The 19,611-nt window shown below is 36.8% G+C and overlaps 1 protein-coding gene across 1 annotated transcript in view; it reads right to left on the bottom strand.

The window, feature by feature from the left end:
* Positions 1-2,777: 2,777 nt before the first annotated feature.
* Positions 2,778-19,611, bottom strand: part of IFT57 (intraflagellar transport 57) — a 53,346-nt gene continuing 36,512 nt past the window's right edge. Inside the window, exons 7-11 of the mRNA XM_039244983.1 lie at positions 8,099-8,170; positions 7,144-7,275; positions 5,725-5,787; positions 3,992-4,058; positions 2,778-2,976 (exon numbers count right to left, since the gene is read on the bottom strand). Of these exons, the coding sequence (XP_039100914.1) occupies positions 2,798-2,976; positions 3,992-4,058; positions 5,725-5,787; positions 7,144-7,275; positions 8,099-8,170 (513 nt within the window). The 3' untranslated portion in view covers positions 2,778-2,797. The remainder of the gene's footprint in view (positions 2,977-3,991; positions 4,059-5,724; positions 5,788-7,143; positions 7,276-8,098; positions 8,171-19,611) is intronic.

The following is a 19,611-nucleotide window of genomic DNA, read 5'->3' as shown; positions in this document are numbered from 1 at the left end:
CCAGTTATATTACTAGAAAAATGAGTTTATTTGGAAATAGCAGTGGAATTGGGACACGTAAGCTATGGTGAACCACAGGCAAATGTGAAGAGGCAAAGGGAAAGTCAGCTTTTATTAGGCTTTAGGAGAAAGTTGGGGTTGTTTGGAACAAAAGTTCATTACAAAGGTCAAGAGTTTAAGGTTGTAGCAGTTTCTCACTGGCTGCAAACAATAGTTAGTGCTTTGTTCCTGGGCAGGGAAGGATCTTCCCTTTTTTTTTTCTTAAAAGAAGAAAATGAAATTCCTATGTGAAAAAAATATCTTTCCTTATCAAGATAATTCTTATCTTCCTTTTCTCTGCTGGTTATGCAGATTGCAACAGGTGGGATATGCATGAAAGCTCCAGGGCTTTCTGATTCCATTTTAAGTGAGGTTTCCTTCATTAATTTTCATAATTTCCATTTGAATGGACTCATGATTTCTTGTTTTATTACATGGGCCTAGAGTTCATTACTTCATTAATGTTCAACTGTCCCAGATTGGCTGGTGGGACACCCCTCAGTCTGTGTCCTTTAGCCATTTTCTCATCATTCTTTGGGCGCTTCTTTACTTTCTGGCAGAATGAGATATTCCTGGCTCATATTGTGCTTTCCCTGCCCCAGCCCAGGAATCTTAGTTTTTCTAAGAAGTCTGGATTTTTTTGTTTTGTTTTCAGCAGCAAATTTAAAAACCAAGATCTGAGTATGAGGCATTTTCACTGTTACTGAGCTGTCACTGATTCTAGGCCCTCTGAGAGACAGAAATAGTAAATACACTCATATATGTATACATTTGTTTCTATATATTTACATATTTCTGTTAGTCTGTATGTATTAAAAAACCATGAATCCATACTGATGCTTCCAACTCCAATCCAATACCACAGGGTTAAAAAAATTATTTACTGTTATATCTCAGAACTGTGTCAAAACTCATAGACTTGAAGTCATTAAGTTTGCCATGATGTAGAATAGGAATTATGAGACATTCTGGAACTGGGTAACGCCAGTCATCTACCTATTCCTTTATTAACTCCTGCTCTGTGTGCTAGGTCCTTGGGAATAATTATGGAAATGAAAAAGACTTTCTCCCTATCCTCATGCAGATCACTCTATTAGAGAGGGTAGAATAAAATAGATAATTACAATGCAATACAATCAATTCTGTATTATAGGTATTCAGTATTCTAGGGGAACAGGAGGGGTAACCAGCTCAAATTGAGTAAACTGGATTAGTTCAGAGAAGAAAATAAAAATAGGTTACTCACACTACTTATTGGAAGAGTTCTTAGATTACTGCATGTTTACAGAAAGTGAAGAGTGTACTTTGCCTCTGAGTAAAAGTACATTTTATGGAGAGCTCTGATTTATCCAGAAGGGTTCTCTGCATTGATTGAATTCATCAAAAAACTGTGCAGCCATGACAATACCTATGCAAATAAGTTCCAAAGGACTCAGTGTTAGCTTGTGGGACCAAAATTTGGGTTTCCCTCTTTCTTCTAGGCCCCACCCACTAACCATAAAATAAGGGAAGGAAAATTTTGGAGTTTTTCAAACTGCCCATTATCCCAAACTAAAAGAAATGACTTATTTGCCATTGTATTGATTATCACCCTCTTGAGTCATAGAATAGTTTATACATACTCATTTTCTTTCATCTAAACTTAAACTCCAGAAGAGTATGAAGGAAAGAAAAAGATTTGCGTGTGTGTGTTATCTACAAAGCAAAGACTAAGACAAAAAATTGGGGGGACAAAATATTAGGATAAAAACTGAGAAAGGGATTTTATTTTTATTGTCCTATACAAATATAGTATTATTCTTAAAATTCACCACTGGATTTTCTTTTCTTCCATTTAAAACATAAATGCAAGCTATCTTCTGTTTTGTGCTCTCCTCACCAGTTTCCCCCAGATGTTAAGTCTGGTCATGCTAATATTGCTTATTTTAGCAATTTAGCAGTCCCAGACTAGAATGTTCCTTGGTAAGACGTGTAAGGAAAAATCACCGACACTGGGAGGCTGATCTTCATGTCTTGCTGTCTCCTATTCTGCTATAAAATGATTCTTTAGTACAGCCGATACTGCAGAAAAAACTAGAACTGAAACATGAATATACCTTTTTGTCAGTACAGAGTCAAACGTGACTGAAATGTTTGTTTATTTGGTGGCCTTAGATCAGAGAAGATATAAAGTCATCTCAGTCATGAAATACTCGTGATAGTAAACTTCAAATGTTACTAATACACTTAAGTTTTTTCATATGCTTTTTAAAAGAAGTATAATTTTAGGTAACCATAAAGCTGAGGCAAGGGTAGTCTGGGTTCGTAGCAAGAACCCCCAGCGTCAGTAGCTGCTGCTGGGCGCAGAAGCACTTGTGGTCGCTGCAGAGGTGGACCAGACTGAAGGTGCCGGGCTCGTGTCAGAGGTCCATGTGGTGACGGCAGCAGCCGCCCTACAGAAGGCATGGGTCATGGACACTGGCTTACACAAGGAACAGTAAGAAAAACATGCCACCAGGCGGGGGCTTTAACATATGTAACGATTAGCGAAAGCTTCTTTCATAGTGAGAATCTTTAATCACTTTATTAGATACTATATTCAGTTTAAACGCTTTAAGCATCCATAATCACCATGATACAATAGGTATGTGTATATATGTAAAAAAAATACCCACTGAGCATGCTTTAAGAGGTATAACTGTGTTTTGAAAATCTATGCAAAGTGAAATATACTTTGATATAAAAAACAACTAATCAGAAGCATGAAAAACAGTATGTTTTAATAAGAGCCTATTGCAGATTCTGGAATGATTGTCGCATGCATGTCCCTAGTCATGTTGGACTTCTCTTTCAGTTTTGATTGGAGTAATATGTGTTCCACAACACCAATTCTGATGTCCATCTGAACAGTTTCTTGCTTCAGCTTCGTTAAACTCTGTTTAATCTTCACCAAGGGAGCTATAGAATGAAAATAACATGCAATAAAAATGTGTATTTAGAATATCAGTGTATTACAGAATTGTATGACATTTTCTTCACTTTATCTTAAGCCAAATATGGGGTTAAAAACACAGCCAACAATGTACTGACATTCACACAGTTTTGCGGTGGTATTTTAAACACCTGAGATTTTTAGGATGGGAAATGATGCAGCATTTGAGGTACTGAGGCTGAATTTCCTTTCCTTTCTAGGGGAAGAGTTGTTAAAAGGGTATTTGAGGATGTCTTTTAATATTTTTATGGCATAGAATATTTGAAGGAAAGCAGATAAAATGGGAGAAAAAAGAAAGGAACAATTACCTGTGAGATACAGAGAAAGAGTTATTCAAACGTAGCAAAATCTTCATACATCCCCTTCTGAAGGATCCCTCAGTAAATACCATTAGGGCTCCAGAAAATCTTTCTAGAGCACAGAAGGGCCTTAGGCAATCACCCAGGGCCATGTCAAAGTCACCAGCTCACGGTGGAGCATGATTACTAGAGGATTATTAATTCTTCTCTATTTGACCCTTGCCCAGTCAGGTCTACTGTTGGCAGGGGCGGGGGGGGGGGGGGGGGAAAAAAAAAAAGGTCGTCCCATCCCTGCCACTCTGCCATGTGGGCACACACTTAGTGCTCTTTTGCACATCAAATGGAATAATGAAGCTCATTTGATGAAAACAGAAAATATTATTTTCTAAAATCTGGAATAACAAAGTATATATTTAAATATTTCTCACTCTATCTCTAAATAAATGCAGTTTAAATTAAAAAATCTTAAATGAGAATTTTTAAAAATGATCACTCTTCTCAGCTGATTTGTAAGGAGAACAGTCCACTGATTCTCAGACACCATCTCTGCACCACATACTTACCTGTCCTCAAAATCACTTTAAAAAGCAGACTCCCTATTTACTAACACTATGTTGCTAAACAGATTACTTGAAGACATATTCTCCCCTTGCTCCTCTTCCCCTTCGGAGAGTGCACTCACCACCGTCAGTCATGCTGCTGCCTTTTTCTTCCATTTCTTGCTTTACCTTTTCTAGTTCTTCTGTAACCTTTAATTGAAAAAAGAAGTTTTCGAGGCTTCTGAATTTTAATATACTCTCCAAAATTACTGAAGGGGGTGTTAAGAACATTTAGATATAATACATCTGTAAAGGGATATAAAGATCTTAGGACTGTTCTGGACATGATTAGAATAATAAGATAAAGTATGCAGACACACTAGGCTTTTCATCTTCTGAGAGTGCTCCTAACATAAACTTCACCAAATGACTTTCTCAGGATGTCATGTGACAATGCAAATGGTCTCAGTTGTTTTAGGCATCAGGCACACATAAAGCTTGCCGTTATCTCCTTGCATCCTCCATGCCAGTCATTAGTAACCAGTTACTAATTAAAATAGTAAACACATCCTGAGAAGATTTTGGATTTTTGACGTTTACTAGGTATCTTAATATTATAGTTTTATAAGAGAAGATGCCACTTTTTCCTCTATAGGACACTAAAAATAATGTTTATACCATATGGCTGCATATAAAAATATTCTAACCGCTCTATCCAAACCAAGAACTCCAAGAGGCACATCATGCTGTCATTTGGCTCTTATCTGTACTCTACGTCATACTCAAAATTATACTACTATAACCGCTATTAGCAAAATTCTGTTCTAGCACATTATCTTTAAAAAAATCGAAAAACTTTTAAATGACTAGAACTAAACCATAATTATTGTAACTTAGCAGGCTTTATTTTTATCATACTGGTGAGTAAAAACTTCCCTGGGAATAAAGTGCTCATCCAAGTAAAGCAAATTAATTTTTTTTAGGCACCTGCAATGTTACAACTGGGGATAACTACCTCCTGCAAAAGAACTAAATGGTTCCCACGACTCCCTTCAAGTGTTAATTTACCTAACGTTAAGTGAGCACTTTACTTCTACATAACGTTTTATTTGCCTAGAAGCACCACAGGACTAGAGTCTAAATATTTCTAAAGTTATATTTTTAGTATTTTAAAATAACTATTTATCCCTCAAATAATCTCTATAGAAGAAGCTTAATTCTATTATACAGAAAAAGTCCATGACAATTACACTGAACTGTAACCAAAGATAATCCTGTACATTGGCTATTGATCGTAAGATTTTTTTCCCTCCCAGCTCTTCAGTAAAAAAATTGAAATATATATTAGATCTTACTCTCTTGCAAGATAATGAAAATAAATACAACAATATATGCAAATACTTCACAAGTTCCTAAAAGGAAAAGGTTACAAGCCACATCTAGTATGTGGGCAGAGAAATATTCAGGGTCACACACATCAGGAGCAATCACTAAAAACAAATCTATCTTGCAGACTAACATTAAAACTTAGTATAAGCCATTTAAGCCGATGCTTTACCTAGTCTTCTATATATTATAATTCTTATATTTTTAAAAAGATTAAGGAGGGTTATAAATATGCTAATATTATCAGCAGGTTCTATGTTGAAGCGAATAAAACAACTTCAGGCATTTTATGGAAACAAGCAGTACATAAATACATCATTGATTCATTGATAAGAAAACTAGGGATTTTCTCCTAAAAAAAGGACTTAAGACCACAGGAAGCAGTTACTGAAATAAACAACACACGGTTGTAGCAGTATTAAACCACTGATGGCTCTGAACAGCCAGGGCTCGGCTGACGGTGGGAAAAGGGCAAGGGCACAGTGTGTACCTCAGACAGGAGCCTGGTCCTCTCCGTTACTCCGCCATTACCCTGCTGGTATCGCTCCCTTGCCTAAGGGAGAAAACATTTTGTTTAATGACAAATTCAAAACAGAAGCAGATTACTTAAATACGACCTCTTTGTGTTTTCAATTTCTGCATATCATTTTATGACACCCCCTCCCATTTGTGAATACATTTATGAAAGTGACATTTAACTGTAGCTATTTTATGTCCCTAATAGGCACCGTGTATTTAAACTAAAGCACTTATAAAATGATGAACGACCTTAACCTTCATATACTGACTGTGTAACTCACATGGGCATGGTGCACAATAAAAACTGTCCGCAGCTATTTCTAAACAGTTTAGGAGAGCAGCTCTTGGTCGATCTAATTTGCATGCTATGCAGAGAAAACCAGTTCTAAAAAATCAATCATAATAGAGCATCAGGATGAGCAATTAATAAGGATTAACAAATGGTATGACAGTATGGAATATGTTCTTGGGAGCTAATCTAACAATTATTTAATATCAATGCTTGACAGATAACACAGTGGTTTTAATCAGAGACTTTTACAGCATTTTGAAAGTAAAAACATCCATGAGTAGATGTATATATGAGGGAATCATTTGTTAAATAACATAAAAAAAAGTGAAGATTATTTTCTGTTTGGCCTTTGAGAACTTCTGAAAGTACAGAAGTATCTCAAGTTTATTTCCATTTTTTTCTCCTTTTCTATCCTTATTTGCTGAAAGAAAAAAATGTCTTCAACTGACATTTGCAAGTATTCTTAGTAGTCCCCTTCAACAACAGAAAAGAGGGGCATAACTCCCAAGGAAAGCCTTTAGATCCCTACTGGGGTACCAAGAAATGCTGCTTTCAAAGGCTGAAGGTTTTATTTTATTTTTTTGGTGGAAATTCTAAAACCTTGAAAGGCTTAAAAAATTTGCTCATTAAATTAATTAAACTGCTTGTCTTTGAACGTGTCTTGCTTTCATATTCCTTATTATGTGGCTGTAAGCCATTAAGGCAAGGATGTCTTTTCCCTCTGACACATGTAAATGCATACTATTCTCCTTCCTCCTACTCATATGGTAAATTAACAGTAGATTTAGAAACAAAACCAGGTGTCCTGACACTCTGTTCCTGTTCTAAGCAATGTTCCCCAACAATACGTGCCTTCATTTATTTAAATCAAATGAAGAAACACATTTAAAGACTTCCAGGAGATAGTTTCTTTTTCACGTAACATGGAGATGACAAATTCTATTGCCTCACGTGGCCTCCTAAAGTAGGCAGAGAATCCATGTGTTGCTATTTGTGAAAAGCATTTCACGATTCTCAAATGAAAAGTGCTGCATCAAGTTTGGGAATCAGGGTCACCAACTGAAATAAATTCATGAGTATCTATCCTTCCTAAGTTACCTCACTCAGCTGGGCTTGAGCTGCACGATATTCTTGAACCAGATGCTCAAGTTGATTGTTGATGTACTTTTCTCGGCTGCCAATCTTTTCCAAGGTCCTACTAATTTCATTATGAAGTTTATCCAAAAATCCCTAGAAATTCCATAGGATTTTAGTAGATACAAAAAATCACAAATATATTTTTCAAAAACAGTATGAGACGGGCGAAGTCTCCTTCAATCCATCCCACAAATTCTCAACCACTTGTGAAAAACATAGTTTGGAATTTTCAATAGCAAAAGAAGTCTGTAATGAGAAATATTTTAGTCACACATGGCAGAATGTTAAAATAAAAAGGCACATGGTAGTGTTAGTCAATTCATTAGTCCTTACGTGTATCTAAATCATATGTGAGTGAAATCTGCTTTATAGTTCACAAAGTGGGTGATGGAATCACATGACTTTTTTATAGCACGGTTCAAAGATGACTAGAATGTTCCAGTTGGAGGTAGGTGATTAAATTTATAGCTCTAACTATATAACTTCTCATTCCAACTTTGCTTCTTTGTGGCATCCTCCAAAAAGTCCTTATTTCTGGCCAGAGCAGCCATAAATCTAGGGAAGTTGAGGGTTCTAAGCATTGCTGGCCTGGTATTCTGTTATCCCTTGGGATTCAGAGAGCAAAGAATGATGAAATGCTTTATATATGTACCATATATATGTGTGTGTGTGTGTGTGTGTGTTAGATATATCTCTAATATGTAATATAGTAGATATATATTTTACCTCTTTTACATAAAGTTACCTTTCTTTCTTTAGTTAGTTTAAGTGTTAGGGCTGTTGAAATGTAATATGGTAATCTGTAAGCTCCTCTAAGGCAAGGATTGTGTCTTTTTTTTTTCTTTCATGTTCTCCTTTAGTAAGTATTCAACAGATGATTAAATGTACATTGATTCACCTGAAGTAATTCACATACCTTGGTCTCCTTTAGAGCAGATTCAATTCCACTTTTATGTTGGTGCATTTGGTCAACATGAATCCTCCAATCCTATGGGCACAAAAGCAGAGTAAGAACAAGTAAAATATATATTTCCTTTTTTCCTCTAGTTTTTTTGTAGTCATATCCTTTATTTTAATTACTTTGGTTGTTGCCCTATTTCAGGTAGCAGAGTCCTATATATAACTTTCAATCAGATTATAAAGAAGTATGAGTAGAGCACTTTAGGATAAAAGGCTCTAAATAAATGTAAATTATTTTATGTGTTCACAGAGTGATGTCTGACAATTGGAATATAAATTATTCCTGCACTGCTGGTGGTTAATATTTATGACTACCCATCAAAATGGAAAAGAAAATCTAATTACTAGAAAAGAAATACTTGTTTAAATAGTAACAATTGCCAGAGGTAACTCTGGAACCAAGTATCATATATCAAGTATTAGTTTGTCCCCTGAAAATTAAGCGGGGGCCCTCTTCAGGAAGACTTTTCTTTCTTAAAAAAAGGAAATCTATAATGATTATTAGAATTCATATATTTTGAGATAGATCAGAGTAGTACTAGGCTGATCCAAATTAGTGTGCACATTTGAAATCTATGCCAGTATTTTAATTTCTTACAAGATATTTTCCAAATTTTTGGTTTACATTACTAAAGGTAATAATTTTAAGACTAGAGAAACACCCATGGTGAGAAAAAAAAATAATATTATGGTATAGGTTGAAATGATGGAACCAGGAAATTCCTCAATTACACATACCTGTTTGCATACCCTGATGCCCCACCTTGCTCTCTACCCTATTTTGTGAAGAGAAAAATATATTGTGAATTGCCCTATTCTACTGATTTCTTAACTTTCAAACATGGGCTAGTGACTGTAGGGTAAAAAAAATCTTTAAGGGTAAAAAAAATCTTTAGATACTTCACACATACCTATTACACAATTACAAAATGTTAGAAAACCTCAAAGAGAATCTAGTGTCACCTTGACCATGTCACAGATAAGCACAAAGAGTCCCAGTGACAGAAGGAGACACAGCCCAGGCCCCACAGGTAGTGGTGCTCCTGGATCAGAAGCCGATGCACTCATTCCCACACAACACATTTTGGCAGCTGAGTTAATAAAAAGGAGCAACTGGCTACTTGACACCAGTGAGGGTGCTAGAGCAGAGAACAAATCAGCACTCCTTTGTCCTGGAGCACTTTTCTATCTCATGAGCGAAATGTATCTCAGAATGTGAGAGCTGGAAAGAACCTTAAAGATCATCTACTCATCCATTTAACAGTCATCTGGTGCAACGTTTTCATTTTACAGTTGAGGGGACTGTTCATCACCCGTGACTATGACTAGTCAGATTTGGCTAGGAAACAGACCTCTCCAACTCGGCCAGTCAACAGTGGGTTGAACAGGGAGGGGAGGCACTGGCTGGCCTGCTGCACTGGACCAAATATGGCTAAGCCTCAAAATGGAAACCTGTTTAAGCCCAAACAAGAATCCTTATGAAAGAAAATGAACCTAAGAAGTGATTATATTAGTAATTTTTTCTAAAAAGGCACTCCTTCTGCCTGATTCCAAAAAAAAAAAAATTTCATAAACTTAATAAACACCAAGTTTAAGTATTCCTTCAGTCTTGGTAGATACATATATATATGGCTAAAAAACACATATCTACCTATACATACTTTACATATATAACTTTATTTATAGCAATTGATGTGTTTCATATAGTTTATATTTTGCTTTTTCTACTCAGTATTCTTTTTTTACCCAGAAAATGTAAAAACTATATTTTTTTTCCTGTTCTGACAAAGTATTTTGAGAGAAGCAAACATGCCTTGCTCATCGACGGAGAACTACGATGGCTTACATTGATGTTAAACTCCATAGAGGAGCTGGCATTTCAGTGGAACCCTGAAGCATGAATGAGTAGCATTTCAAATGGCGGGAAAGGAGTGGGAGAGGAAGGGTATTTTAGGTTGAGGGAGTAACAAGGACAAGAAAACACAGGAAAATAAATAGGGAACAAGTAACCCAGGCTGGCTAGAATATAAAACACAAAGTTCTTGGGGTGCGGTGGGGAGGATGAATCATGAGGAAGCAAAGCTGGAGAGGAGGCTAAGTTAGATGGAGGGCTTCAACTGACGAGTGTGGATTCTATCATGTGGACAGTGGAGAGTTGTTAAAGATTTCTGGTTTTAGTTTTAAAGAGAGGTTTGTGTTTTGAGAAGAAATTACAGAGGGAAGGACTGATTAGACAGGCAAGAGGCTGAAGGCAGGCAGGCAGCCAGGGAAGAGGCCATGTAATGGTCCCCACGACAGGTTAGCAGGGTTTGCGGTAAAACAGGGCCTGTTAGAAGGAAAGAGGAGGGATGAATTCATGGGACATCGTAGAGACAGAGCTAGCAGGACCTGAGGTCTCAGGGCAAGTGTGCGGTGGCTGAAGTGGGCGTGGGGTAGTAGACAGAACGTGTCTTTAAGCTTTCCAGCCTTAGGAACTAAGAGAATAGTAATAGCACAGTGTGACAAGAACAGAGTCGGTTTTAGGGAGTCAGAAATGCTTAGGAATTTACTTTTGGACTTTTTAATATGTAAGCCACTGGGGCATTTGTGTATTCTGCCTTTTAAAGTGGGAAGCTAGTAATGATTTGTATTATCTGCCACACAAATCTGAATGTCTGTTTTATTAAAATCTAGATGGACACATTTCCTGATGTACAGTTATAAAAAAAAAGCCTTAAAAATGTTCCAACCTTTTAACCCAGCAATTTCACCTCTAGAAATTATTCTCAAGGAAATAACTGGGGATACACACAAAGATGAATGTAGAAGTTCTTTGCAAAACAGCTCTCTAAATATTTAACTTTCTATATATTTGACAGTAGAAGTCATTTTAAACTAATTTTGTAATTTTTGTAAACTAAAACTCATACCATATGATACCATTTTTATAAAGCTCAACACGAAGCAAAGCTCAATGATACACTGTGTGGAGATATACACATATGTGAAAATACTTAAAAAAGGAAGAGGCAGAAGAAGAGCAAGCAGCAGCAGCAGCAGCTAATGACAATACACAAGACACAAGTTTGACGACCCTAGTTACATGAGGACACGTAGGAGGGAAAGGGCAGTAGCATAGTAGCACACAGGTGACTTCAAAGGCGTTATAACAGTCTTGTTCTCAAGCTGAGTAGTGGATTCATGAGTGTTTGATATATTGTTGGGCTTCATATTATATATGCAGCGTATACCAAAATGCTAAGTTCATGTTTTCAAAAAAATTTACTCAGCAAAAGTACATGCTAACAACATACAGTGAAGTGGAAAAACATTCCCCAAAGAATATACTATTAGGTGTCCAATTTAGTAAAAAGTAGTATTTGTGTATTTGTGTGTGTGTGTTAAGCCAGGAATCTGAATACTGATGTTTATGATTTCTTCTTTATCCTTCCAAAATTTTCCCAATTTCCTACAAGACAATTTTTAATCATCAGGGAAAAATAAAGTAAAAACCTCCTGGATACCCAAGTAGTTCTTGAAAGGAGTTTAATATAGCAGAAAATATAAGCGATTATACTTATAACATTTTAAAATCATGATTATAAAAAGACAAAATATGTAGCTTTTAAAAACCACAACTGTGATGGTTAAGTTCACAAAGGCTTGTGGTAAGAATGAAGACCTGATGGGTTTTAATGGTATATAGGGATTTGATCCCCAAGGAAACCGTTCAATAATGACAGCAATTCTTAGATTGGTAGCGAATCCATTAGGTCACAGTGCTCTTGTCTGTGCCTTTTCTTATTTGAGACTCACGCAGGTTTGGAGTGCTATGTAGACGTCTCATCCCTTCTTGTTCAATTCTACGCTTCCCTGTAAGAGGGTTCTGTGATCTGTTAGCTGGTTGTGGGAGGAGTATACCTCCCTGCTCCAGTGATCCTGGCCTTGGCCTTTTGATTCTTCAGCCAGTGTAACAGTGGTGGATGTGGCCTATGCCAGGACTGTGCAGATGCTATAAGAGCATCCATCAGCTCTCTTACCCTTTCTTTCAACCATGATAATAGACATGTCCCACAGAGGGGTTATACTTTCGGCTTAGGTCTGGGAATAACAAACACAGAACGCAGCAGGAGAACCACAGCTGAGCCACACGTGTGCAGACGTGCATCTTGAGTGACGGTAAATGTATTATTATTACTGTAAACCACTGTCACCTGAGCTTGTTTCTGATACTGACTATATATACATTTGTATAGGAGGAAACCCAAGAATCAGGTAAGTTAAACAACCTTTCTAAAGTTTCATGTCTGGAAACTGGAAAGCCCTCCCAAACCAGTGCATTTTCCACATACCATACATATGATGAGGGAAACAAAGGTGAGAAAAATGTAGTTTAAATTAAATCTCCTTACAGCATGCAGCTCACTGACAGAAACCAGAGACAGGCAGCGTGTAACATTCCTCAAGGAGTTTATGGCTGCCTTAATGCCTTAGTGTTTACATTTCATTAAAACTAAAAGCAGCCTTATCTTGACAATAGCTGCATCTCTAGGGTCCTGTAAGACCCTGCTTTCAGCATATAGAGATTCCTTAGAAAACTACTTGTTATCTTTATCCCCTTCCCTCCACAAACTTAAAAATACATAATCAGTCACTCCTCACAATCTTGCTGCAGCTCTTTCTGCCCATGGGTCCCGTTCCCGTGCTATAATAAAATCACTTTTGCAACAAAAACGTCTCAAGAATTCTTTCTTAGCCATGTGCTCAAAAACCCCACTTCAAATTTCATCACTATATACTGCTTTTATTTGTGATGAAATGAACTACAGAAGAGTATCTAAGGTAAACCAGTATTTCTTTTTGTTACATATCAAGTGGGACCACATGAGCTGCTGGAGTTTACTGGTCACCTGTTCCGAAGCGCTCTAAGTGTGTTCATTAAGTTCGTTCCTCTTCTCTATTGAAGCTGAGTTTTCACTAATCCAGCACATTTCCCCTCTCTGAGAAAATGAGAAGACTAATAATGCTGCAGTATATCATTTCTTTAGACTTTCTATTTTTTAAAATCCCTTCATATAAAATCTCGAACACTTCTACTCTTCTCACTTGTGAGGTAGACAGAACTATAACCTCCTCCCCACTCCAAATTCTTTCATGCCAAATTATACATCTCCCCTTTCAAAACCTGGAGAATTACGATGACATCCTTGCAGATGGCGAGTCATAGGATACCATAAAATCAAAATGTAGGAGATCTAGTTGCAGCCGCTAAGGTGACTGACAAGACTATATAGATCTCTGGGTTTCACTTCAACAGACAGCGCCTGAATGATTTCCTTCCCATACACACAGACATTTTGTTTCTTTGGGTCTCCAACTCCACGCGTAAAGCTCCTCTCTGAAATGGCTGCTGAGAGAGAACCGAACGAACCACCAGCTAGGGATGGCAAATGCATTTCACTAATTTACAACTTGTGAAATGCCAAACTCAGTTTTTTCCCCAAATTTGAGCTTCTCTGTGTGTGGAGAGGCAGAGTGCCAAAGGACTCTTGATACTAAAAAGCTGAGGAAGGCACCTTGATGTCTTTTCCTGGGTTGTGGAGAAGTCCACGCCCCAGCACAGCTGAGGCTCACATCCCAGGCTCTAGGGGCTTCCAACCGCTCCCCCCACCCCCGCCCCAGCTAGAGCAGGGCCCCAGGGCTCTGATGTATTCTGATTCGCTCTCCATCACAAAAACGTTACTTCTGCCATCTACCCACCCTCCTTTTTCCCTCTGTTCCCACTGGTTCTTCCTCAGTTCTGTTATGAATCATTACCAATGGAATCTTAATTTAATGTTCTGTTTTTCACTTTTGTTCTAGTAAATATAAAAATAGTTACGAGGGTTTTTATGGGTTTTTGCATATGCACAGACACTTTGGGCTCCCTCCATTTAAGATGCCTCACCGCATTTTTCTCATTAGGCCTCTGTTTCAACTCTGAATTCATTTTCTCTGTGGATTTTCGAGATCACTCTGGGGAAGAAATCCTGTACCTCCATTTCACAGATTGGATAACAAATTGATATTGTATGATTTTTACCATGTCAATTACAAAATGAATAGGAAACCAAATGTCCTTTCTCTCACTTACAGATTTTCCATTACACTGAGCTACTTCTTTCATTTCCTTGCTTTGTCACCCAATTTCAATAAGGAACACAAGAAACTGACAACTTTCAATCCAAGTTTGCACATAAAAATAAATGTTTCTTAGCTTGGTTGTTTTGCTAAAGCATATATGCTACAGGAGATTTCCTGCTTCTAATCTGCTATGGATGAACAGTCTATTTAACCAACCTTGTTAGGATAATCTCTGAAACATACTATATGTAAGTTCCAAAGAAAGATTTATCAGACTCTCCTATAAATAAATAGTTTTATGTGATTTCTATTTTGGCTACTTAGAAACCTTTTTCTACTTCCTTTGGAGTAGAGTAGTGGTTCCCCAATAGTCATATCTGGTCCAAGATCTTTTTATGTTCAATAGTAGCTTCAGCATTAACATTCAAGTAATATCTAGTATGTATCAGGCACTATGTTAATCACTATCCCTACATCATCACATATAACTCTCTTAAAAACTCTAGTAAGATGAGGAAATTGAGACGGAGCTACTTTAAAGTTGCTCACAGGCAAATCAGTGCTAGAGCCCAAACTTGCAAAGGCACTAGATCATCCCTTATCATTTCCCTGATGAAATGTAGTAAAGTAGAACTACAAACTTTTAAGGGGGTAATGGTGAAAGGAGACTTTAGCTTTACCTGTAATATTTTAATATCTCCAAGAATGTATTTATATATCAACTGTATAATGAGAAAATGAGCTTAAAATGGTTGTAGGGTAAACATATGCAACTGAAATCTTTTTCACAAAGAAATACCCAGATCCTGACAGCTTCGTCAGTGAATTTTCTCAGACATTTAAGGAATAACAACTTTATAGAAATACCAGAGAACAGGGGTGGTGGGAGGGGGAAGGGAGCAACTGCCCACTTGTTTTATGAGGCCTGCATAGCATGACACTAACACCTGACAAAGACATCTAAAAAACACGAAAAATTACAGATCAGTATCTTTTGTAAACATAAATATAAAAATTCTCAACAAAATATCAGCAAATCAAATCCAGTAATATATAAAAAGGATAATACATCATGATTCAATTGCTTTTAATCCAGAATGCAAGGTTAGTTTAATACTCAGAAATCAATGAATATAATCCACCATAACAAAAGAGGAAAAAAAGAGATAAATCCTATCATCTTCATAGGTGAAAAAAAAACTGAACATCCATGCATAATAACAACTCTCAGCAAACTAGGAATGAAAGGGAAATTCCTCAATCCAATAAAGGACAGTTATAAAAGTCAAAGTTAACAACATCATACTTACTGGTAACATGGAAATATTTAAAGTTTTCTCCCTGCTAATACCACTTATATCCAATATTATATCAGGCAAGATAAAAGAAATAAAAGGGATAAGCCTTGTAAAGAAAGAAATAAGATTGATGTTAATTGCCGATGATATAATTATATACACTGAAAATCCAAAACAGCCGATAGGCCTATTGTTAGAATAAATAAGTGATTGTAGCACATTTGCTGGAGATGTGTGTATATACATACATACACAGAATTATATTTTTATATACCAGCAACAGATAGAAAATAAAAAATAAAGGATACCATTTCCAATAGTATGAAAGAACAGATAAAACAGTGTCCAAATACAGACCTACACATACATGCTCACTTTTTATGACAAAGCAGTGCACTGGGGTCAGATGCATATATATATATATATATATATATGAAAACCAAATACATAATTGAGTTCTACTTCACGCCATACATTAAGAATCAATGCTAGGTGAATTGCAGATCTCAGTGCAAAATGTAAAATAATAAGGCTTCAGAAAGAAAACACAGAATACCTTCATAGCACTGGGGTAAGCAATGAGTCTTAAATAAAACCTAAGTGTTAGCCATACTCCCTTCTTCCAAAAAAGGATCATTTTGAGTATATTCAAATTAGGTCACTGTTTATCATCATACACCAATAAGAATGAAAAGGAAAGCTAAAAAGCACATATTTGTAATACAAACATCTGACAAAGGATTCATATCCAGAGTATAAAAATAATTTGTATAAGTCAAAAGAAAAAACAGATAACCCAATAGTAAAAGACAAAAGAGGATATCCAAATGCCAAGTAGACATATGGAAAAGGGCTTAACTTCAGCAGTCATTGGGGAAATGCAAATTAAAATGACAGTGAGCCCACAACATATCTACTATGACAAAAATGAAATAAACTCTATAGTGAATGTTGATAAAGATATGGAGCAACTGGAACTTTCACACACTGCTGGGAGGAATATAAATTTTTAGTAACTTTCAAACACTATTTGGCATAGATATGCACTGTGACCTAGCAATTCTACTCCTAGTGGAATTTCTACTGGAAATGTGCACATATGTTTACCAAATGACATTGTACAAGAGTTTTCAAAGCAGTATTATGTATAATACTATAAACAACTCACAGAAACCCAGATGTGGGATACTCTGGAAGGGCATGACCTGGGCTAGGCAGCCACGCTCTCTGTGGCTGAGCAGCAAGGCAATGCTTATAAGGGGATCTGGACATGTCACCTCTGTTTCCACCACGGGGAGAGATAGTTATTAACGTTATAACTGTAGCTGTAGAGGTTGAGAGAGGTAGGGCCAAGTCTGAGCGGCAGTCCAAAAGTGACTGGTCTCAAGATTTCAAAGTGGAGTAGTGAAGTTCCTGTGGCATGTTTAATACCCCATCTATGGCCAATGACTAAATTCTTTGGGAATGCAATGGCAGGAAACCATGTGACATGGAAAAGGCTTCACAGAGGTGGCTGCATATGCCTAAGTTCACTGTAGCAAATGTTGCTGGGGCGGGATGATAACTCATCATGCTTTCAAAGCAGGGATAAGAGCAGCAGATCTCCATCCTCCACCCAGAACACTCCCTTCCGTAATAACACAGCATTAACTAAATACTTTTTTTGCCACTTTGCACAAATAAGTTCGCAGTCTCTGCTTCTTGCTCTAATCATTAATTTTTCAGCTTCATCACAGCTCACATTTGTGTACGTATTTGTGTATGTGTGACAGAGAAAGAGAGAGACTGTCCATTAAATATTTTTTTTCATGAGACTCACTGACTTTCTTTTTAAATTCTTAAAAAATGTTTATTTTTGAGAGACGGGGTGAGGGGAAGTGAGCACAAGCTGGGGAGGGGCAGAGAGAGAAGGGGACAGAGGACCCCGGGTGGGCACTGAGCTGGGCACTGAGCTGACAGCCTGATGCAGGGCTTGAACTCACCAACTGGAAGATCATGACCTAAGCTGACACTGGACACTTAACCGCCTGAGCCACCCAGGCACCCCAAAACTGAATGAAAAATGTCCATCAGGTTGTGATTTTCTTAATACAAAATGCCGATCAGGTTGTGCGATAATTACAAAATGTAGCTTTGCTGAATTTTTAAATGTGCCATTTTTCTTTAACTCCCAGAGCTTCAAGTCTTCTGTGGTATACCCTTGTAGTATGAAAACATGCTTTTTCTTTATAAGTAGTCAAAGAACTAAACATAGGACTTAAGAGGAATGGAGTATGTATATATGGGATAGAAGTGGAGTATGTATGTATGGGATGTTGTACATGTATATTTGCTGCAGGGAGTGGGAATATTTCCACTATTGCTGGAAATATGTGTTTCCTCAGGAAAGTTCCTGCTTTCTAGATATTCCTCCTGTTGTAGAGAAAAGTAAGACAGGATACACAGAGGGTTAGTGAAGGTTATCATAACAGTCACTAGTATTCTCACACCTGCCTGTAATTGAACTGAAACTGGAGATCTATAATCTCTAAATAAAATACCTTGTTAAATAATTGCCTTTCTAATGTGTGCTCAGAGATTATTATCTGTACTGACTACCATCTGTTACTAAAGTGTTTTCATATGTTGAATCTGACTTATTTTTTCATGCTTATTCCGTCCTCACCCCTTTTAGATGACCATAAAAATCTCCTGAGTGAGGGTTTCCAGACTTGAGAAGGAGCTGGAAGGCCAAAGAAGAGATCTGGCAAGGCAGACTGGGAGTGAATGGGGCCCTTCTGAGAATACAGACAGACACACTCTTATGCCAAATCAGAATGTAATTATTTCATTGCGAGTAACACAATAGATAGCCAGAAGACATAACCTTGACAGTCCCTCTCAACTTCAAGGATCTACTGATCAAAAACTTTGATCCCCTATTATACTCAAAAAACAAAACAAAACAAAACAAAAAACCTGAAAAATAAATAGAGCCGTCTGCATATTTGTAGAACCAAGAAACATAAAAGATTGCCTTGGCTTAAGGAAGACAGAATCAAATGTAATGGGATAAAGACTATGGGAACAAAATGTTAGTGGTAGTGAGAACTACTCCAATATCATTGATTGGAAAAATGAATCAACCCAATTAAAAATTACATTTCATAGGGAGGTCCATATGACAAGTGGTTTCTGTTTCAATTCATATTCTACATTAAGTAATTTAAAGGAAACATTAAATCATACTTTGCAATAATGAAATATTTAGGAAGTCTAGAAATTTTAATTATAATCAATATGTATTAATTTACTGCTCTCAATCACAAATGCCTACTTGAGGTATACCTGCTGTGAGGCATTAGTAACTTTCCTCTGCAGTGTTTACATAACAAACAGTCTTTATTAGTTATTTCCTTAAAATCTGCTACCACTGTTGAAGCTCCTTAGTTAGAGCTGATGGTAATCTCTAAAGCATAAACATCTGTTCTCCTATTTCAACTTGTGATAAATGAAGCTTTTCTCCCGATCCGGTTGAAACATTTATCACACTGAGGGTAAATAGGAAGGAAGGCATCATCAACTATCTTTAAACAGAATATCCTGAACGTTCAACAAGACCATGACAGAAGCAGTTAAAAATCTCCAGTTGCTTAACGATGGCCGGGTTTTTCTCCACCCCTATGCAGTAGTTTTACATATATAATTTTAAGCACAGTATTCTTTTCCACAACCCTGATATCTGTCCGTGACCCATATGCTAAAAAGAAAAAAAAAAACATTTGATCAGCTTAAGGAAAAAAAAGAGAAATAGCAAAAACAACTTTACGTCCACAAAATAACACCATGTTTTAAAAATAACACAAAAATCCAAAGCAATATTCTGGGTTTTGGGGTTTTTTTTGTAGTCTCCTTTAAAGAAAGCCTGCCTGTAAAAGTCCATCAGTGAATATTCCCCCTCATTCTCTGAGACAACGTGGCAGTTGAGTAATCATGCAAGCTGCTCTAAAAATGTATGTGTCTAGTTAATTTAGGCAGTTTATTTTGATAGCATTCACCTCTTTTTGATTATAGCAGGTGTTTCAAGGAT

This window comes from Hyaena hyaena, unplaced genomic scaffold, assembly GCF_003009895.1.
Source record: "Hyaena hyaena isolate Hyena2069 unplaced genomic scaffold, ASM300989v1 scaffold_251, whole genome shotgun sequence".
In the NCBI taxonomy this organism is placed as follows: Eukaryota; Metazoa; Chordata; class Mammalia; order Carnivora; family Hyaenidae; genus Hyaena; species Hyaena hyaena.
Note: the sequence above shows the minus strand (reverse complement) of the source record. Positions and strands in the feature narration are given on the sequence as shown.